The sequence below is a fragment of the Schistocerca nitens genome, chromosome 7 (genome assembly GCF_023898315.1).
Source record: "Schistocerca nitens isolate TAMUIC-IGC-003100 chromosome 7, iqSchNite1.1, whole genome shotgun sequence".
NCBI lineage: Eukaryota > Metazoa > Arthropoda > Insecta > Orthoptera > Acrididae > Schistocerca > Schistocerca nitens.
Window position 1 is genome coordinate 225,313,652 of NC_064620.1, and position 23,196 is coordinate 225,336,847.

General features: G+C 39.4%; 1 protein-coding gene across 2 annotated transcripts in view; it reads right to left on the reverse strand.

The window, feature by feature from the left end:
- Positions 1-11,904, reverse strand: part of LOC126195100 (neutral and basic amino acid transport protein rBAT-like) — an 89,316-nt gene extending 77,412 nt beyond the window's left edge. For both annotated transcript variants that reach the window (XM_049933566.1, XM_049933565.1), the window contains exons 1-2: positions 11,760-11,904; positions 3,130-3,367 (exon numbers count right to left, since the gene is read on the reverse strand). In XM_049933566.1, the coding sequence (XP_049789523.1) occupies positions 3,130-3,358 (229 nt within the window). In that variant the 5' untranslated portion in view covers positions 3,359-3,367; positions 11,760-11,904. The remainder of the gene's footprint in view (positions 1-3,129; positions 3,368-11,759) is intronic.
- Positions 11,905-23,196: the final 11,292 nt, after the last annotated feature.

Sequence of the window (23,196 nt, forward strand, 5' to 3'; positions counted from 1 at the left end):
CTACCATCAGCTCTTAGCAACTGAAATTGGGACTCAACTGACCAGGCCACAGTTTTCCAGTCTTTTAGGGTCTAAGCAATACAGTCACAAGTCCAGAACAGATGCTGCAGGCAATGTTGTGCTGCTAGCAAAGGCAATCATGTCAGTCTCTGCAGTCATAGCCCATTAAAATCAAATTTTGCTGTGCTGTCCTAATAGATACATTCGTTGTACATCCGACATTGATTTCTGTGGTTATTTTATGCAGTGATGCTTTTCTCTTGGCACTGACAAAATTATACAAATGCTGTTGCTCTCCATCATTAAGTGAAGGCCGCCGGATCCTGCATTGTCCATGGTGAAAGGTAAAACCTGAAATTTGGTATTTTCACCGTACTCCTGACATTGTGGATATCCTTGGATCCCTAATGATTTCCATGTGTCTACCTCAAACTACCATTTTGCATGGTAAGTCTGTTAATTCCCGATGTGCAACCATAATATGCCGCAAACTTTTTCACATGGCCCACCTGAATACAAATAGCCGTTCCGCCAATGCACTGGCCTTTTACGACTTGTGTATACAATATTACCACCATCATACTACGGAAAATCCAGGATGGAATAAACACAATATTATGTAAAGGATAGACTGCTATGCTACTCACCATATTATGAAGATGCTGAGTTGCTGACAGGCACAAGAAGAAGACTACTAAGCAAATAAGCTTTTGAGCAAAAGGACTTCTTCTGAACTACAAAACATACAAATACTCATTCACACAAACACAACTCACACACACACATGCCCACTGTCTCTGGCTGGTCTCATGTGTGTGTGACTAGCATTTGAGTGAAGCCGTCTTCAGAAAAGAAGGGAGCGGAGGGGGAGGGCGGGCGCAGAAAAGAAAAGGAGAAGAAAAAAGATTGGTGAGTGTGTTAGCAGAGAGTAGGCCACAATGAGGGCGAGGGGATGTGGAATTTGGAGGAGATGATAGGACAGAGGGGGTGGAAACTGCTGGGTGGAGGGTGTGTGGCAAAATGTTACTGAAGGTTAAGGCCAGCATAATTTTGGAAGCAGAGAATGTGTTGTAGGGATAACTCCCATCTGTGCCGTTCAGAAAAGCTGGTGGTGGAGGCAAGGATCCAGATGGTCCAGTTTGTGAAGTAGTCATTGAAATCAAGTATGTTATGTTCAATGGAAGTCCACTTTGCATTTGGTCACAGTTTTGTGGTGGCCATTCATTCTAATGGGCAGTTGGCTGCTAGTCGTATCAATATCAAAGGCTGTGCAATGATTGCAGTAGAGATGATATATGATATGGCTTATTTCACAGGTGGCTCGGCACCTGACTTGGTAGGCTAAGCCTGTGATAGGATTGGCATAGGAAGAGCTGTGTGGGTGGATTGGGCAGGTCTTGCACCTGGGTGTTTCACAGGAATAGGATCTCTGTATCAGGGGTTGGGGTTTGGAGCGGCTCAGGAATGGACTAGAATGATGTAGAGATTGAGTGGGTGACAGAAGCCACTTTAGGAAGGGTGGGAAGGATCTTCAGGGCAGGATGAGATATAAGCAAAGCTCTGACAGAGGGCATGGTTCAGGTGATCCAGTCCATGTGGTATTTGGTGATGAAGGGAGCACTCCTTTATAGCTGTTTCTCAGGCATGATGGGAGGATTGTAGGGTGTGTGGGGATATAGCACTGGAAATCTGTTTGCAGACTAGGTCTGGGGGGATAGTGCTTGTCTGTAAAGGACTTTGTGAGGCCTTCAGCATACTGGGTAAGGGAGTTCTCATCACTACAGGTATGCCATCCTCGGGTGGGCCAGACTACAGAAAGAGGTTTTTGATGTGGAAGGGAAGGCAACTGCCAAAATGTAAACACTGATGGTTGTTGGTGAGTTTAATGTCAACAGAGGTGTGTATGGAGCCAGAAAGATGTCAACATCCAAGAAGGCAGCATGCTACGTTGAGTAGGACCAGGTGAAGAGGATGGGAGAGAAGGTGTTGACATTCTGAAGGAATGAGGATAGGGTGTCTTTCTCCCAAGTCCAGATCATTAAGATGTTGTCAATGAGCCTGAACCAGACAAAGTCTTTGGAGTTTGGGAGGATAGGAAGTTTCCTCTAGATGGTCCATAAACATGTTGGCTTAGGAGGGTCATGTGGGTGGCCATAGCTGTGTCACAGATTTGTTTGCACATCTTCTCTTCAAAGGAGAACATCATGATTCACATGATATAAAATCAAAGTGTTCATTCAGCATTATCAGTATGAGTATTTCACTTAGGGCTACAATTATAACAAAGGGTCTTCAGACCGTAGTGTGTAAGTAGAGAAGTGCTGTTATCTTTCAGCTATTTTTTCCTATGTTTGGGAAAGTCAGTCTTTCAATCAAGTTTTTCTTAGTGGAGGACATTTACTTTTTCGTTTTGCCTTAGTGAACTTCCAGTGGTTTGTCAGTTCTATCTGTGGACTCAGGAACCGTATCGGATTTATTGTTGGCAGCAGATACGGTCAGCCTCTGAATGATGCCTTTTCCTGTCTGGAATGTTTCCTGCAGCAATTCCAGTTGCAAGGCCATCCAATGAGTACACCCTCAGATATGCAGTGAAAAGTATTCTGTGTTAAACACTGCTGGTCATTTTCCAGAATTCCTTCCAATTTTTGGGAATCTAGCTTTTTTTCTGAAGGTAATGTTGTTTGGGGGAAGGGGGATGTTATGACCACTTCTCCTTGGATTGCAACAGTGGAGGAGAAGGGAGAAGTGGAGGGAAAGAGAGGGAAATGGATGGGTGGAAGAGTCAGCAAGTGAGTGGGATAGCAATGTGGCACCAGTAAGTCCACCATGACACAGGCAGGGGAAGTGGCACACGACACGTAATGAAGAGGAGTGGGTTGCAGACTTTGCTTCTTTCTGCAACACCCTCCTCCCAACACACTCACAAGTAATAGCTGTCCTTAACCAGAATGGTGCTTTGGGCACCTCAGTGCTTTACTAGGCACTGTTGTATTAGAGGTCATATGCCCTTGCCTCCGTATGACCTCCGAATTGAACTACCCAGTCAGTTATGGTAGAACCTACAGTTTAGCATGGACTCCACATGAGGCTCACAAACAAATATGCCATTAATGTTACAAATACAGTTACCTGGTGGTCGGGCCACAGCGGTGAGAGATATGTGGAATGCACCTGCAGGAGGTGATGGTGTCAACAGAGGACAAGTGGAGGCAGCTTCTTCGTCAACCAGAAATTCACTGCCTGCTCCAGGTGAAGGTGTCTTGTCTGCTGTCTCTGATCCTGATACTTCCATTGCTGAAAATGCAGTTTCACCCAGCCTTGTTGCTTCAAGTATACTGGACTGACCAGGAATATCCATTGCAGGAACCTGCAGTGAGTTTAAAAATTTGACAGAAACACTGTTAAAATATTAGTTACAGTTGTTAGAGTAAAATTTGTATTTCTGCTTATTAGCAACTGATATTTTAGGTGTTAATTATATAGAACTCTTTTCCCCATAAAGCAGCATGTTTATGTGCACAATGATACACTCAAAGATTTAAACACAGATCCCCCCCCCCCCCCCCCCCGTGCATGTCCATGTGTGTTTAGGCTCCTCTGTACTGCTGTTAGATGTGTTTTTTTGTTGTGCTTCTAGTGTGTTCAGTTTGACACATGCTTGTGTCTCCTGTTGTACCCCATACAATTCCGGCTGTTAATTAAAGCATGGCAGTGTTACATGAAATCTCTACAACTCATTAATATGGTAGCAGATAAAGGTGCCTGTGTGTCTTATTGTACCCCATACAATTCCAGATGTTCATTAAAGTACAGCAATGTCACAGATACATGATTCATCAGTATGGTAGCAAAACATGGTACTGTGTTTGTGGAGTGCCATGTTTTATTGTTACATTCTTTGAGTAATTGTTCTTCCTGTTTACCATTGTTTCTGCAGTCTAAACTGCTTGCTCGAATATTTTTGGTAGATTTATCACGGAGTTCCGCGGTCTTGAGATATCATTAGATGACATGCTGCAAACAGGAATGTGTAGAAGCTTATGATACAAATTTTACTGTACGTTCCAGCAGTTAATGAATTTCATGTTACACACATCATAAAACTGAACCACTAATACATTTTTGCGACTGTGAACAACCTGCAGCATATAAAGTGAAACTGACAGATGGCAATAATTCGCATGAATTATGTTGAACATTAGAAGGTTATGTGGAAACTACAGATTGCATGACACAGCTAATGATACAGTGGTAAAATTAAATGGCCTTTTTTTTCTTTTGGCAAGAAAGAAAGCTGCTTAGTCTACCCAAACTGATATTCAAAAAGAAAAAAAAATTAAGACTGTTTTTATAATTGTAATCATATTCAAGTGAAAGACACTGTGAGTCACATAGCCAAATTTGAAGGTTTGGTTTTACACATGCAACAGCCATATGTTAAACTTAATGATTCAGCTTTGATGGTAAAATTCCTTAATACATTGATAGATAGTAATAAAAGTTATTAACTGGTAAAAATTGAATGAAAAGTGACACCAACAATGTGCAGTTACCACAACAAAAGTTCACAGTGACCACAATATACACAATGTTAAATATAATTGGATCTATCATGCTGCCAAATCAGAAAGGCAGTTTCATTTGAAGTGCTTCAGTTATGGTGGAAACGGATGCATCATGTAAGACGCATGGAAAAATAATTGTGTTTAAGACACAGTACAGAGATAATGAACAATAAGGCAAAGAAAGCACCAGAAGCTATTTGGAGATGATGTCCAAATGTGGAAAAGGTAAAGTGACCACTAACAAAGTGGTGTCAAATGAAAGGGTTGAGGTGCCACAAAACTTCATGCAGAAGTAAGTACCAGATGGTTATAATTCAAGTGCAGCTCTTCACAGAGGTCCATTGTGGGCTGTATTTAGTGTACGACAGCAAAACTTGGTAGAAACGCTAATGCATTAATGCGAAACTGATTTAAGCTGGAAAAAAGTTAGTTCCAATTTTGATCAACAGATGAAAATCTGGCAACGTACACTGGTTGTATGACAACATTCATGCTGTCATTTGAAAAGCCATAATGTGAGTGAGCAGTATGACTATTAAGAAGAGAGATAAAGCATTTTTAGTGAAACTGTTTTATATGAATGACAGCAATTACAATGTGAAATTGAGAGAGTATCTCCAATTTAAATATGTGAGGAGAGGCCCAATGTCATTAAATGGTTTAAACAAGATGATAAAGAAATTTGGAAGTACAAGTGAGCTAGGTGTGGCACCTGGAAGATGAAGGCTATTACTGATGATGTTGCTGTTGCTGTAACTGACCACACAACATGTGGCCTGGGTAGTGCTAGTGCTCATGCAGTGTCACAAGAAATGCCCATCCCATGGTCAACAGTACAGAAAGTTATGCAGTCTATATTACACTGGTATCCGTACAAGATCCAGACAGTGCAGCAAATGAAACCTCATGATCCACAACAATGTTCTGAATTTGCTTTCAGGTTTCTGGCACGTACCAAAGTTGATGACATGTGATTGGGCAATATTCTGTTGAGTTACGAGGCACATTTTACACTACAGGGTGCAGTGAATACACAGAGCTGATAGATTTGTGGTACTGTTGAACTGTGTGCTGTACTTGAAGGGCCATTGCAGCTACCGTATGTGACTATGTCGTGTGAGTTCACAAATTCACAAGCTTTTACAAGTTCATTGAAAATCTGACATGAGTGAATGGGCTGCTAAAAAAAAAATCATGTTTATGAATTCCAGAACCATCAAGTTGACAAAAGGAAGCAACATCACATAAATTTCCTGTCACATTTATTTCTATTTCTTTATTTGGTGCCCAGTTATCACAGTCATGATATAAGACTTGTCAAAGTATAAAATTTTATATAGAAGCAGATACAAAAAACAGGTACATATAAGTTGTAATATTACATCTAGAGTAGTAGCTTTCTGATCAATACATATTGATTCATTGTTATAAAACAAGCAATATTCTACTTAATTAATCAGAAGAAAATAGAACTTTATGTAACACACACACACACACACACACACACACACACACACACACACACACTCACACATACAGAGAGAGAGAGAGAGAGAGAGAGAGAGATACAGAGAAGACACATAGCTGAAAGATTATTGACACAGCTTGATTGACTGTTATAAAGTAACTAATATAACACCAGAATCAACTGTAAGGTGAGAGGAAAGCAAGTGGGTAAACCTGCTGTGGGTCCCTGGTCACTCAGGAATTAGAGGCAACGAACAACCTGATACACTGACCAGGGCAGGGACGAAGAATTCATTTGTTGAACTAGGACCTTTTCCGTTACTAAGGTGATAGTAAAATCTAAACTATGTAGTTGGATCAATAGGCAGCACAAAAAATATTGATCTAAGATAAAGAAACATGACCATGGCAATATAATGAAGGTGTGTTTTAAGAGAAGTTTCACAATTCGCAGATTGAACAAAAGGCAGACTAAACTAATGCAGGTCTAATGACTGGCCACAGGAGCTTCAGATAAACACCTCCCTGTGATGTGTATAGTGAAAGAAGGCTCTATGTCCAAACTGTGTGGTGTGGGAGATGAGATCACACCACATTTAATACTCCAATGTGAAGCACAGGAGGTAAAAATACACAAAATATTTGGATATTTGGGTCATTACTTCCTGAAGTGAGTGTTTTTAACAATGATCTAGTAAAGGATCTCTTACTACTCTGCAGGAGTACTGTCTGGTTGTACTAGAATAACAGGGGGACAAACTACACAATTAACTTAGTTTTGGAGCTGGTAACAGGGGTGTAAGACCACTGTTGTTTTGTCTCAGCAATGAAATCAAATCAAAGTAAACAATATTCTAGTTAATATGGTAAGAAAAGTTCTGGCAGAGCTTAAATAATTTAGGAGCAAAGGAGATCACTCACCCAACGGTTGAGGCTTTGAGTCATTAATAGGCACACAAAAAAGAATGAAAATTTTGCTAGCTTTCTGACAAATACTACAAGAAGCTAGTCAGCCCACGGCACTCAGAGGCAATTGTCATGTATGTGTGGATTGTACTTGTGTGAACATGTGTTTTAGCAGTTTCATCTTGAGAAGAAGGCCTTTCGGCCGAAAGTTAAAGTATGTAACACTCTTTTCATTGTGTCTATCTGTGACTCAGTGTCTCCTCTATATGATCAGTAGCAATCATGTAACAATAACAATATTATGAAAAGGACAGTTACTACTCACCGTATAGTTGAGCTGCAGAGTCACAGATAGGCACAATAAAAAGACTGCCCGACACGTAAGCTTTCAGCCAAAAAGGCCTTCATCGGAATCAGACACAGACACACACACTTTCACACAAACGCAACTGACGTCTGCATGAGAGTGTGTGTGTGTGTGTGTGTGTGTGTGTGTGTGTGTGTGTGTGTGTCCCTGTTGTCAATGTGTGTGTGCATGTACATTGTCTAATTCCAATAAAAGCCTTTTTTGATCAAAAGCTTACTTGTTTGACAGTCTTTTCGTTGAGTCTATCTGCGACTTTTCATCTCCACTATACGGTGAGTAGCAACTATCCATTTTATATTATTGTCTTTTCATAATATCATAATACTGTTCTGTAAGAAGCTAGAGTGTACGCGTGCGCATGCACACACACACACACACACACACACACACACACACACACAAGCGCACACGCGCGAACAGACGTGTCCCGCACTCCTTCCCTGTCATGCACGCACGCACTCAAACATGCGCGGGTGGTGCTGAGGATGAAGATATCGACTTCACCTCAGCCAATTGCCAGCGAGTACAATCTGCCAATGACCGGAATATCAGCTGAAGCCTATTCTGAAGATAGAAGAGCAGCTCTCACCCATTTGGTTATAGATCATCATCCAGGGCTGACTTAGACAGGGAATGCCGTTTAGTGAACTCTTAGAAGTGAATGGACAGTTGTAAATTGCATTTGCTATGTACTGTGAAGTTGACCTACGATTTTTTGCAATTAGCATTTGAGGGCCTTTTTTGTGTTGTACTCCAAACAGTGTTGCAGACTTCATATTTCAACTAATCACAAAGATAATTAAACTTTTTAACTTATTTGTGTCACTTTGTTACTAATTTGTTGGAGTATTGTAGAACTTTTGTTCTCCTAACCTGTTACCTGACCCTGGGGCATAGCTGTGTAATAGTGGCAGGGAGAAATTATCTTAGCAGTGTACTGCACTAGAAGCCATTTCACAAACTCACAAACTTGGCCTACTGTAACAATAGTGGCAACTCGGCCTCCACAACAGTAGCAACGAGGCCTTTAAAAAACTGGCGACGAGGGTTTACAAAACATACACATGACTGTGCCCTCATGTGGTGCCAGCTGGGTGAACAGCACCAGTGCTGGAATTTCATATTCACATGTACGGCCACCATCATATATAAGTCAACAGCACTCCAGCAAAAATCAATGCAGATTTATCAGGAGCTAGGGAAAACAAATCTTTATGAGGTTCAACATGTTCCTATTCTACACGTAATTATACAAGAATTTACGTATCAGCTGTTTATATTTTTAAAGAGAAGTCTATATCTTTCGAAAGGAGGCAAGAGATAATGCAGACTGTGAAAAATGGATGTAATCATCCAGTCAGTGTTTCAGGGTGATGATGGATAGGAATTTGGTAGTGAAAGGGTCTGATGTCTTCTGAAATCAAATGATAAAAATTTGTTATTACAATTCAGTACCCTGAAAAAATATCTGTGCTAAACATTCAATAGAACATTCATATTCTTTATAAAAAGATTTGCCACATTTGATTAGGTTATGTATTACTTGCACCAAAAGTTATTGAAGAATTTCAGAAGAACTAGGATGCATATGGACAACAAACAGTTTTTGTTGGTTACACCCTGAATATGTTGATGCTGGAGGGCCAATATGTTGCACATATTGCAAAACTTACTAGAAAAATTCTGACAGTATTACCAAAATTTGAAAGTAGGTTAGTATCAAATCAAGTAATTTAGGAGGCTGATACTTTTAGCATAGAGAACATCATGGATGTGAGGGGAAGATACAACTTGAACAGTCCAGTAGAGCATAGGTCCACCTTTGGGGGGTGGGGGGGGGGGGGGGAACTCAAAAAAGATCCAACTGTTTCAAGCTTAAGAGACGGCTGGTCACAGAAATACTCTGGTGGAATAAGGACACCAGATGGAGTAAATGTCCATCATCACTGAAAAAAGAAATTGAATAGTTGGAAGAGAAGTCTACATGAACTTTGACAAAATAACAGGTAGGATATGATGAATTCTCTAACGAACAGGATTTTCATGCAGAACATGCAAGAAAGTGTATCATCACAGATGACACCTAGTTCTACACAGTTTCAGTCAATGTGATGGTCCTGCTTATAATGGAACTGTCATGTTACACAATGTGACATACTTTGAGCAGTGTTGAGGACTGGATCTCATTAATGTTTAAACAAAACACACTCTGGTGTGATGTCATCATTTTTATAAAGTCTACCACAGGAAGAAAAATATCTGGAGCTGTTTAAGGGATTTTATGATAAGATTGGTATGGTATGCACACACTTTACAAGTCTTTAAAGCTTAAAATGATGTACAAAATATTCAAATTATGATTCATTTTTTAATGCTCAATTTTGGATTAGGCCCACTGTATAACAGGATACATCTCTGTCTGTATTACTGCATTTCTAATTATAATAAGCATCAATGGCTTTCAACAAGACTGAAAATGGAATTCTAGTTTGTGGTACAAACTGCTGGAATTTTTTACAAATATGATGGAGATAATTCAGTTTTTTATTAGTCACTAGATGGACCATATCGTCATCTAGTTTAATATGGCAGAAGCAAATTGTCTTAACACCATCTGAGAAATTTGTGCAGATGGTAGAATTAAAAGGTACGACAACTCAATCCACCTATTAAGAAGGAGTAGCATGGCTGACGTATTTGGCTGTAGCGACAATTTTAGAAATTTTTTTGTTGTAAGCTATCTCACAGCTTCTAGAAGAACCAGAAGATAGTTAATGATTAAACATATCTTAAATCTTACAATACATCAAAGTGAAAATGATACCCGGGTTTCAGTAACAACCTAGACCTACTAGATTTCCTAGAGAGCTGAAAATATTTACTTCTGCTGAATATGCCAGTGAACCAACTACTTGCTGTCCTGCAAGCATACTTCTCTTTGAGTACAGCAGTAAACTTTATCAGCAAACTGTGTGGCCTCATAAACAGCTGAAGCTGAGCTTTTAGTTGCCAGTGAAGCTGTAAAAGTAGTCCTACGGATGATTTAACTCTTCAGTGAAACTGCAACACTGGAGGCTGTACTCAGTCATCAAGCTCAGTCAGGTTAGCTGGGAATTATGTGTTACCCAAACACACGAAGTACACTAATGTGGATGTCCACTTTGTACCTACAAGAGCCAGTACTGGAAAGTAAATTGCATGTTGAACATTGCAAGTAACATGTAAATTCCATGTCATAGACATCTACTCAAATGTGTAGTTTATGAACTATGGTTCTGCTTATTTAGTATGGTGTAAATGTCATGGTTTTAGGGTGTTAGCAGCGATGTGTTTTATGTGTAGCTTATGAACTCTCGTTTTGTTTTGTTTGTTTGGTAACATGTAAACGTCATGTTTTTGCAGTTTTGGCATTGATATTTTTTTAGGTGAAATAGAAGAGCAGAACTTTCATTACTGCTTATTCATATCAGATTTTTGTGTGTTAATTATATGGAGTTCTATGTTTTAAAAATTTAAGTGGCATGTCTACACATACAATGGCAAGAAGAAATATTTGAACAATTGACTTTATTTGCAGATGTGCATAAGCTCTGTATTACTAGATGTATGCTTGGTTATGCTTATACTATGGTATGTTTGGCTATATTAATACTTTGCATGTTGCTGTAAAATGACAGAAGTTGGTTATATTATGATATTGCTCACAAAGTATCCACAAATCATTAATGGTTGTCAGAACTTAATAAGAAAAATAGTGGTTTTTGTTACACTATTTTCCACAAAGCCTTGCAATGTGCTTATTCCGTATTTCCACACTGTACTAACCAAAGGGATAATCTGAAAACTGCAGTGTTACAGCTACACGGGGTACAAAACAAATCACATAATTTTTCTGGCAATGAGAAATTTCCTTACTAGAATGATAGACCAATGCCTTATTTTATTTCGTGAACTAATCAGGAAGGGATTTAACACATACACGTTTAAAATAAAACTGTGGCCGAATAAGTTATCTTTCTGCTTTCTTTTTTTTTTACCTAAAAACACGTTAAGTCTTCATTGCGTTACCTAACCTGTAAACCAAAATGAAATACTTTAACATCACCCAAACGTCAATAAATAAATTCACTGCATTTTTGGCCATACCGGCGGTTTATTTACGCAATGTGGTCTTTATTTGACAGGTTATGCAATGTGCTTTCTCAATGATGGCATACAATGTTATTGCCGCAATCGTCATATGATGGCATTAAAAATTAATTACCTAGCTCATTTACTTAAATGTGAGCAGATACTTCTTGTTGAAAGGAATACTTTTTTTCGTTATATTACTTACTGCTCTACCGGTAATCCAAAATTCACGCGAACTGAACCACTGCTCAGAACAAGCTTTTGCTTCGACTGTACACTACTGTTTTCACATCGGCAACAATTAATTGTTAGTAGTACTCTACCTGTGAAACGCCAATGCTGTTCGTTCCCACCGCTGTGAACACAAGCGGCGTCCTCGTTCTACAATGTGCGGTAGACTGTAGACCTTAATTAGTCCATCACCACAACAGCGCTCACTCGACGCATCCCCTTTATTTTTAGTCGGACAAGCTTCGTGAACTCCGAGCTTGCGCAGAAGCGACGGCGAAATCAATACAAGTGAGCGCTTCGTCTGAAATGCCCGCGTAAGCAGAACACAATAATCACAAATGCGCGTACTGAAAACCATCTGTATTGCCATTGCATACATATTCTTTTGTTAGACGGCCAAAATTACTAATGCTTGATGAAATTCACAGTATAGGTGGCACAAATTACAGTTTTAATTGTCAATACCAACCGTTGGCTATGCTGGGAAAGGGGAATCACAGTCAGGTGTTGACCCACTCAGCAGTGCGTGAACACGTAATTTCTGTGGTTTCCATCGAATTTTATCCAGTATATCATACATTTTTTGTTTTCATTTAGGTTGATTTTTTTCAGACATTCTCGTTTTTCTTATCATATATGATTTGAGCGCCATACAAATGTTTATAAGAATCGCAAAAAAGAAGGTAAATTTCAAGAATGTTCTGTATCGTGACTGGAATCGACAGGCTGTGTCAACTGTTGTGCATAGCCGAAATGTGTGTTCATGGATATACCCTTCGTCGGCAGTAGTTAATGGAATTCAGCCAAACATACGAATAATAATCTTTGTTTACACATAGATTTGCGATTTTTTTTCGCTCTCTTAGGGATGCGGAGTTCCGCTAATGAAACCATTGATTGACTTTCTGTCATAGCGCATTCAGAAATTGAAAATAAACGGTTAAAGATAATTCACTGATGATAGTGAGTATGGTGTGTTGAGTTGGATTTATCCTATGATAACCACTTTAATGCTCAACGGCAACCAATTGCGGAAGAAATATTTGCCAAAACCAGAACTGTAAATAATACCGAGTAAAAACAGTACTGATATATCATAAAAGGTTCTGGGGCCAACGTGTTCATTTACTCTCATTAATTCGGTATCCCATTGGAGATACTTCGTGGAGCAACGAATTTAATTTATTTACATCCTAAGGAATGTATAGTACACTGCCTGAAAGTCCAAGACAATTAATATTATTCTTTGTACCATAAGGAAAATTTTCTCTTGGAAGGGGTACAGTATACTATTGTACAGGCTGTACCGTACGAGGGACATTTCATAAATAATGCACGCTTAATTTTTTTCACTTACACATTTATTTATTAATTATTTTTTCAGTGTCTCTTTACAGTTCTTCAATATAGAGCCCTAGCTTCTCTATGACTGATCCCAACATCTCAGAAACTATATTATTCCATCCAGGACTCCACTTCCATTCATCTGTCAAGTGGCTTGGGTAACAGTGATAGAAAGTTCTTCCAGAGAAAGATAATGACATCCACACATAAGTTTTTTCAGCTTTGAAAAGAAGCTGAAGTCTGGGGGATTCATGTCAGGGCTGTAGAGAGGATATGGCGACACTTCCTATCTATATTTGTGCAGTTTTTGGGCTACAACATTGTCAATATGTGGGTGAGCATTGCGTGGAGAATGGGTGGTCCAGCCTTGAGCAACTGAGGTCAGGTATTGTGCATTTTTCGGCACTGGTTTAGCATGAAGTTACAATAATACAGTGCTGTGACACTTGTTCCACATGGGACTTTGTCTAACATGAAAATTTCTTGGTGATCGTAAGCAAAAATTATCATTTGGTTGAGCATGTAGAAATTTTTTTGGATGTGGAGATTCTGAAGGTCTCCACTCTCTGGACTGTGATTTCAATTCTGGTTCAAAGTCTGTAATCAACATTTCATCAATTGTGACAATTTGACAGAAGAATCCTTGACCTTCACAGTCAAATAGCTGTTTGACCAAGGTTGCAATGTCCAGACATTTCTGCTTCTCTTCAGAAGTCAAACAGTGTGGGACCCATCTCACAGAAATTTTTCTGTTCTTCAAATTGGGTGTCAGAATATGGAATACTGATACTGAGGGAACTCTTGTGGTTTCAGAGTTCCTCACGAGGAACACTGCGATCTTCTTCAAGAGCTTCTGCCACAAGTGGTCGCACTTCATTTATCTGTTGATGTTTTTGGCCTTCTAGGTCTTAGATTATCATAGGTGCATGTATGAGCCCACATCCTCCTCCCCCTAAAAACACCAACACGAAATTGTACTATAGCCCTCTCTAAACTCACTACAAACTTCACTTCCACACTGTGTATTTCTGTTGTGTTTTTGGCGCATAAAGGTTCAATCCTGATGTACAACCTCTACAACCTCAGGTCATCAGTCCCCTAGAACTTAGAACTACTTAAACTTAACTAACCTAAGGACATCATACACATCCATGTCCGAGGCAGGATTCGAACCTGCGATCGCGCGGTTCCACACTGAAGCGCCTAAAACCACTCGGCCACACTGGCCAGCCAGTAATATCAACCTGTGCATTATTTGTGAAATGTCCCTTGTAATTAAGTTGTGAAAACTGAGAAAGAATGAAAGTATACAATAATAGAAGAAAAAACATTCCAGTAAACACAGGTCTGCAAACGAACTGTTTGCAAGATAATGGTAAATGTGTAGTTCTGCAACGCCACTGAGTATAGTATGAAATATTCTTGTAATTAGTACAGATGTATTTTTGATCCCCATCTAACTGAGCTCAAATTTCACCTTTGGTGTTCCTTTGTAAGTAATACTGTACCACTTCAGTAATTTACATGTTATAATTTACTGTACTCTCACACCTGTTAGCTGAGATGTTCCAGTATTCAGATGCAATACTGCAGTTGTCTCTGCAGTGACTTATGAATTCTTTCAACCAGTGGTAGATTATATTGTAAATCTTAATAAAACAGCTCCGTTCACTACTCTACTTCTCCATCTGTATTAGAGGGAGTGCTGTACACTACACTCTTGGTATGCAACAAATAAACAAACCCACTAAAGATAACACAAAAAGTACTGAAACATATCTGTTTGGACATCACAAAGGGCCTTGCATAATGTGAAATTCCTGTCCAATTATAACATTTACAGATCAATATCACAAGTGGTTCTCAGGTATTAGGTATCGACCCGTGCTGAAACGAGAATATTAGTACAGGGTGTAACCACCGTGGGCTGCAGTGCGGATACTGACTCTGGCATCCGGTCTATCGTGCAGGTGGTGAGTACTGTTCTGGGATATGGTATTTCTCTCCTGCTCGACCTCTTCACGTAGTTGTGTAAGAATTGTTGGTTGACGACTCACACGAGTCACTTCTCGTCCCATTGTATCCCACACGTACTCAGTTTGTGACAGGTCCAAAGGTTGTACTGGCCAGAGAAGTTGGTGCACTTCTTGCAGAACACATTGAGTCCTATGGGTAGTGTGTGGGTGAGCATTATCCTTTTGGAACAATACATCACTTTCCTGCTGCAAGAATGGCAAAAGAACAGGTCTAACAATGTTGTGCATGTACCAAGCACGAGTTAGTGTCCCCTGTAGAAACAACAAAGGTGAACAAGAATTGTAGCTTATTGCTCACAGACCAATGTTGGGCCAGTATGGACTCTATGGGACAGCACTCACCAGCTATACATTTGAGGCACAATCAACCATCACTTGCATGCTGGCAGAATGTACTTTAATCACTGTAGAATACGGTGTGCCATTCCATCTTCCAAGTGATCCTCTGCCTGCATCAGTTGAGCTGTGCACATTGATACTGTGCTGTGAGTCAGGCTAGAGGTGTGTGTACTCTTAGTCCCACTGTGTAACAGTTCCTGTTGACATGTGTGGGCCCACAAACATTCTGACCTGTGCTGTGGTAGATGTATGATCTGCCACTGCTGGCAATATGATAATGCCAGCAGACAATATGACAATACCAGAGGGTATCTATGCTGCATGGATATCCAGAACCTCATCTGTGGGTGTGAGAATATGCACATGACGACGATACCAGCATAGCTGCACAACTGATGCGGCACATCCGGCTTCTGTGGCAGTTCTCCAAAAAACCATCCTGCCACTTGTAAGGCCACAATTTGACCCCTTTCAAACGCACTCAGTTGGCTTTAGGAAGCACGAGTGTCCATGGCATGGCTGCATGCTTGCTTCACGTGCCTCCACCACATTGAGCCTTCTGCTATGAGCATTCTCTATTTAAGAGTAGACACAGATAGTATTCTGGTAGCTATTCCATTATGCTATCTGTTCATGGACAACATTGAAACCATTATCAGTATATGTACTATCCTCCAGGAGGCATACGCCATCATCAATCAAAACTGACATCATCTTTACAGGTGTACTAATTTTTTCTCTCCGGCAGTGTATTTGCTTATGCGTGTAAACACTGAGTCCAGTTCACAGTACATTGCTACTTGTCATGCAGCTTTATAATAAACACTGCTACTCACCATGCAGCTAACAATTTTTCACTCCTTGAATCTAGGCATTCAAGTAGTTTGTTGAATATCTTTCCACCAAAGAATATGAGTCCATTCTGAACCTTAGAGAAGGCAGAAAACTTTACAAGAAAACTGTTTTTGTGCCTTTTTTGTGTGACTGTGCAAAATTGCATTCAGGTGAAACTTATTTTTTATGGGGTGCATTGAAGTGACAACTCCTCAGTTCTTTCTCTCATGAACTAATCATATGAAAACTGTGAAACTTTTGTTGTCTCTTGACATAATCTCCCTGCAACCATACACATTGTTCATAATGTTCATACCATGATTCCATTGCCTCTGCAAATGCTTCCTTAGCTGTCTGGTTTGATCACTGGAAAGTTTCTGCTACAATAGCAATATAGCTAGTGAATGTGCAACCATAGAGAGTGTCTTAGATTGTTGGGAACAGCCAAAAGTCAGTTTGAACCATGTCAGGTGAGTAGGGAGCATGAGAAATTACTTCAGAGATGTTGTCACAATGAAACTGCAGTGGCACTTCATTTGAGGATTGAAAAACGACATCCAAGTCTCATCCATTGTCATGGTGGAAAGGAAGTCCCATGCATGCAATCATCACACGTCAACATTCCGCGGCAACATACTACACGCGAAACCTTGCAGTCACCTGGAGGACACTTTTCACATTTTCAGATCTTCATGCAGGATTGTGTGTGTGGATCCCATGGAAATACCAACTTTGGAAGCAGTGTAATTCACACTCATAAGCTGATCCTCCAAAACCCCTTTCTCCACTTGCTAGATCATATTTTCAAACTATCTGGTGCAATGCATTGTCTCAGTTTGTTATCACATGACATTCTGCCTTCTTTGAACTGTCACACCCATGAACACACATTAGACACATCCATGACATTATCACCACATTTCTTGCTTGACTGGTGATAAATTTCAATCAGTGACACACCACACAATTGAAGAAAATGAATGATTACAGGCTTTTCTTGCAGTGAAAACATCTTTGTAAGTATGAAAAGGGTTCTCACTCTTACCACTACCACTAGAGTTATGTGTGCCACACAGTGGTGTCATCTCTGTCACACATTTATTTTGTTTTATTGCGAGTTCCATTGATCCTGATAGCAATGCAATTACAAGGATATGGAACAAGTCAGTATTTTTACAATATTAACAATACAGCAGCACAGAATATGATTAATTCATGACAAAACTCTTTGTAACAACATGGGACACTAGAAGAAATAAAAACATATTATATACATCAGAATTAACACTTAAGTGTACACATTCACATTAACAATATCAAAAAACATTACAGCAACAAATAGTTTCATTTATGCTTACATTGTGTGGCTAACTCCGTTGTATAATAAAAACTTGTTCCTGTGTACTAAAACATTCACTAATTGAATAGAATGACTTTTGTATTAGGTATTCCTTCAGTTTACTCTTGAACTTTAGTGTTTCAGGAGCAAGACTTTTGATGACACTGGATAGAGCATTGTACATTTTGATGCCTGTATAATTTACTCCTTTCTGTACAATGGTATAGTTTGACTGGTTACTATGAAAGTCCTCTTTTGACCTTGTGTTGCAACCATGATATTCACCATTGGTTTTGAAGAGAGAGTGGTTTTTATTAAAGAAACATACAAGGGAGTATATGTACTGAGATATCATTGTAAATACCTGTAATTTCCTAGACAGATTCCTGCATGAGTGCCTTGGTTGCACACCACTCATGATACGTATAGCTCTCTTCTGAGCAATAAAAACTTTTTTTTTTGCCATTGGCTGGTTGCCCCAAAATATGATTCTGTAAGCCAAAAGTGCATGGAAATATCCAAAATAAGCAGCTCTTATGGCTCCTTATGTGTGGTTGATGCAATTATGCGTAAGGCAAATGTTGCAGAATGTAGCCTTTTTTCCAGATCTAGGACAGGGGTTCCCAACAAAATTTGCTCGAGGACCCCCTCATCGAGCATGATTGTACCTTGTCATATCACAATATCAGGTACCTAAAAAAGCCAAATTAAGAGTCTTTGTATACGTTTTCTATTTTTGGTACTTAAAAAAAACATAACATATCCATTATTGAAAAAATATTGAGCTTAAGAGGCAGCGCTTGCAGTCTAAGGGCATACAGCAGATTTATTTTCCTCTATCTAGTTCTATTTTTGTGCTAGAGTGTGCTAGTGTCAGTTGGCACTAGGAAGACACTAGATGCAGAAGTTAGCATTCGCTAAATCTCTGCTCATGCAGGAAGCAGCCAAAACAAAAAAATCTGTTATCATTCGAAATATATTTAATATATCTTTTATTCTAATAGCATCTTGCGGACCCCTCTGGCATAGCTTGCGGACCACCTGTTGGGAACCACTGATCTAGGATATGGTTGGTCCAATTTAACTTGCAGTCTATGTACACACCCAGGAACTTAGCTGAGTCAACTTGCTTTATTTGTTGTCCATTACATTCTACAGGGTGTTAGAAAAAGGTATGGCCAAACTTTCAGGAAACATTCCTCACACACAAATAAAGAAATGATGTTATGTGGACATGTGTCCGGAAACGCTTAATTTCCATGTTAGAGCTCATTTTAGTTTCATCAGTATGTACTGTACTTCCTCGATTCACCGCCAGTTGGCCCAATTGAAGGAAGGTAATGTTGACTTTGGTGCTTGTGTTGACATGCGACTCATTGCTCTAGAGTACTAGCATCAAGCACATCAGTACGTAGCATCAACAGGTTAGTGTTCATCACGAACGTGGTTTTGCAGTCAGTCCAATGTTTACAAATGCGGAGTTGGCAGATGCCCATTTGATGTATGGATTAGCACGGGGCAATAGCCATGGCGTGGTACGTTTGTATCGAGACAGATTTCCAGAATGAAGGTGTCCCGAAAGGAAGACGTTCGAAGCAATTGATCGGTGTCTTAGGGAGCACGGAACATTCCAGCCCATGACTTGCGACTGGGGAAGACCTAGAACGACGAGGACACCTGCAATGGATGAGGCAATTCTTTGTGCAGTTGACGATAACCCTAATTTCAGCGTCAGAGAAGTTGCTGCTGTACAAGGTAACGTTGACCACGTCACTGTATGGAGAGTGCTACGGGAGAACCAGTTGTTTCCATACCGTGTACAGCGTGTGCAGGCACTATCAGCAGCAGATTGGCCTCCACGGGTACACTTCTGCGAATGGTTCATCCAACAATGTGTCAATCCTCATTTCAGTGCAAATGTTCTCTTTACGGATGAGGCTTCATTCCAATGTGATCAAATTGTAAATTTTCACAATCAACATGTGTGGGCTGACAAGAATCTGCACACAATTGTGCAATCATGTCATCAACACAGATTTTCTGTGAACATTTGGGCAGGCATTGTTGGTGATGTCTTGATTGGGCCCCATGTTCTTCCACCTACGCTCAATGGAGCATGTTATCATGACTTCATACGGGATACTCTACCTGTGCTGCTAGAACATGTGCCTTTACAAGTACGACACAACATGTGGTTAATGCACGATGGAACTCCTGCACATTTCAGTTGAAGTGTTTGTATGCTTCTCAACAACAGATTCGGTGACCGATGGATTGATAGAGGCAGACCAATTCCATGGCCTCCACGCTCTCCTGACCTCAACCCTCTTGACTTTCATTTATGGGGGCATTTGAAAGCTCTTGTCTCTCTTGTCTATACAACCCTGGTACCAAATGTAGAGACTCTTCGTGCTCGTATTGTGGACGGCTGTGATACAATACACCATTCTCCAGGGCTGCATCAGCGCATCAGGGATTCCATGCGACGGAGGGTGGATGCATGTATCCTCGCTAACGGAGATTTTGAACATTTCCTGTAACAAAGTGTTTGAAGTCACGCTGGTACATTCTGTTGCTGTGTGTTTCCATTCCATGATTAATGTGATTTGAAGAGAAGTAATAAAATGAGCTCTAACATGGAAAGTAAGCGTTTCTGGACACATGTCCACATAACATATTTTCTGTCTTTGTGTGTGAGGAATGTTTCCTGAAAGTTTGGCCGTACCTTTTTGTAACACCCTGTATATTTATATCCCCCAGTTCTTTATGTGCCATGTTAAACTGTACATAATGAATTTTTTATACTTAGAGATAGCCCATTACAGTTAAACCATTTCAGGTCATCAAACGCATTGTTCACAGATGTTTCCCGGTTGTTCCCTGTTGCTTTGTGTACTAGAAGAGAAGTATCATATGCGAATAGGGTGAACTTGCTCACTGACGTGGTGCTGTGTGGGATGTCAGTTCTAAATATGAGAAACAGTAAGGGTTCCCAGTACCGAGCCTTGAGGCACTCCAGTTTTGATTCTGCCCCACTTGGCTAAAGCTGGGATTCCACTACTGTCAGTAATTATTACCCTTTGTTTCCTATCTGAAAGGTAGGATTTAATCCATGTTCCCATTATTCCATTTACCCCATAGTAGTTTGCTTTATTTAGCAGAATTTTGTGGTTGACACAGTCAAAAGCTTTGGATAGGTCACATAGGATTCCAATTGGTGCCAATTTTCTGTTAAGAGATTCGAGAATAAAAAATAGCATCATCGATTGATAGGCCTTGCCGGAAACCAAACTGACATTGAATGAGAATGTTATGGCTGTTCAGGTGATTAACAGTTCTCCTGTATACTAGTTTCTTGAGGACCTTTGGAAAACTTGTTAACAGGGACATTCACAACGAGTGCACACATATTTTAAAACAAACTGCATGTTTCAGTTTCCAGTCATAAAAAAAAAAAATCAGATGTATTATACCTTGAATGCACATTGTATTATCAGCAAAGAAAACCATTAAGGAGTACATGTATTGTAAAGTAAGGGTAAGACTTTCAAGGTAATTAAAGCAGCTTCTGCAAGATGTACTTCACAGAAAATTCTTGGTGCTCATTTTTGCTGAGTAAACACCTTACTCATTTTAGGTGCACTGCTGTAGAAAATAATTCCATAAGACAACAGGGTGGGAAGATATGCATCATAAGGCAACACTCTTGTCTTTGTTGAACACAGTGAGAGATGCTTCAAAGGATGATGAGAAGCAGTAGTGATATTAAAAGAAATTTAAAAAAGGAATTGGTATTATTAATGCTAATCTTACAAAATACATAGAGAAAAAGAAAGATGTAACAGAAAATTCTGATTTGAAATTAGTATCTTTCGGTCATCACAGGTTGTAAAATTAAACTGTATTTCAAAACAAATGTAATAAGGGAGTGGAAGTTGTTGATTTTTGTCAGAATTATTTAACTATAGTAGTGTCAATATGTTCTTTTGAGATAGTAATGAAGTGATTTCCAATACAAAGCTGGTAAATACTGTTGATATTGAGAAGGGGGAGAGGGCTAGATAAAGAGGATGTGTGCTGGTGTTAAGTGAAAAAGTTAACAAAGTTGTTACTGATGTTGATCTGGTTATAATGCACACAGATGTAGACATAAATATTGATGCAGGTGATGATCATAATAATAATGATAATGAATTAATTATGGATGTAGTGCAAGTAAGCAATGTTAATTTTCAGGATCTAGGGGGTTGAACAGAAAATTGTTGATGTAGGCCTACATATTGATGTTCTTTATGTGGAGACAGAATGTGTACAGGTAGTAAATGAAAGTATTGAAGTTAATGATCTTGTTGTAAAAGAATGTAAAGCTTCGGAAATCAGTAATGTGGTAAGTGTAAAGAAAGGTCGATTTAAGTAATGTTATGCTGCAGTGTGAAGCATCTGAGAGGAGGAAAGTCATGAAAGTAAAGAAACCTGTTTTCAAGTTATCAGTGATGGATATGTACAGAGCACTGGAGACAGATAAGGAAGTGAACAGTTTACAAAGAGTAGTATTTAATGAGAAAGTGCAAAAAGTTGCTTTCCGTGTAAATTTGAAAAAGTACCAAAATTCAAAAAGTAAATTTCCATACTTATACTTTGTGTAGAGTTTTTAGTGCAGGTGTATAGGAAGTAATGTTTGGTAATAATAAACAGGAGCAAATTTTTAGTGAACATGCAATGAGAACCATTCTGAATGCAAATGTCAAAAAAATGAATTTCAGTGTAAATATAATGGGCAATGCGACTGATTACCTTGGGGTCAAATGTACAAAGAATTGGCTGTGGTTTTCAGTGGCCTGGTAGATGTTATGGAAGATAGATGTTGGTCTGAAATCAGGAATGCAGAATTTGATTGAAGAGCAGGGAGTCAAATTCATTGTGGACCTCCAAGCAAGTAGGTGGGTCAGTGCTCTATATGGAATTAATTATGTGATGGTAATGCTTTAACTTGAATTACTTTAAATGGGGATGCAGGGTGTTGGTGAAGCAAGTGTTTCCAGGAACAGTAATGGTACAGAGGAAGCATCTTTTGTAACAAATGTTTATCCTCAGTGTGGACAGTTCACTTTCCTTTCTGAGGAAGAGTTGTAGACAGCAATCGCAATGCACAGAATTGCTTCATCATTCTATAAAAGAGGTTGTTACAAGTAAACAATATTAATTGCCTGGCTCAGTCTGCAGTTTAATAAAACACCTATAAAAACTAATTATAATTCATCATCCATCATTGTAAAGGTAAGAGAGTTCATGAAAATTTGTTTTGATTCTGAAGTTCAGTTAGATCATAATGTCAATGGTGATGGGAGGAAGGTGTGTGGGGTGGGGGGAAGGGTGTACTAACTAATATCTGATTGCACTCATGGATAATGATTTCAAAAAGATTGGGGGATCACTGTGTTAGAAGGTACAGACGAGAAGAGAGTAGAAACTTTTGAAATGTAGTGTTTCAGGAGAATATTGAAAGTTGAATGGGTAAATCAGATAACTAATGAGGGGATACTGAATTGAATTTGAAAGAAAATAGATTCGTGACACAACTTGACTAAAAGAAAATATCAGTTGACAGGGCACATCCTGAAGTGTTGAGGAATTTTC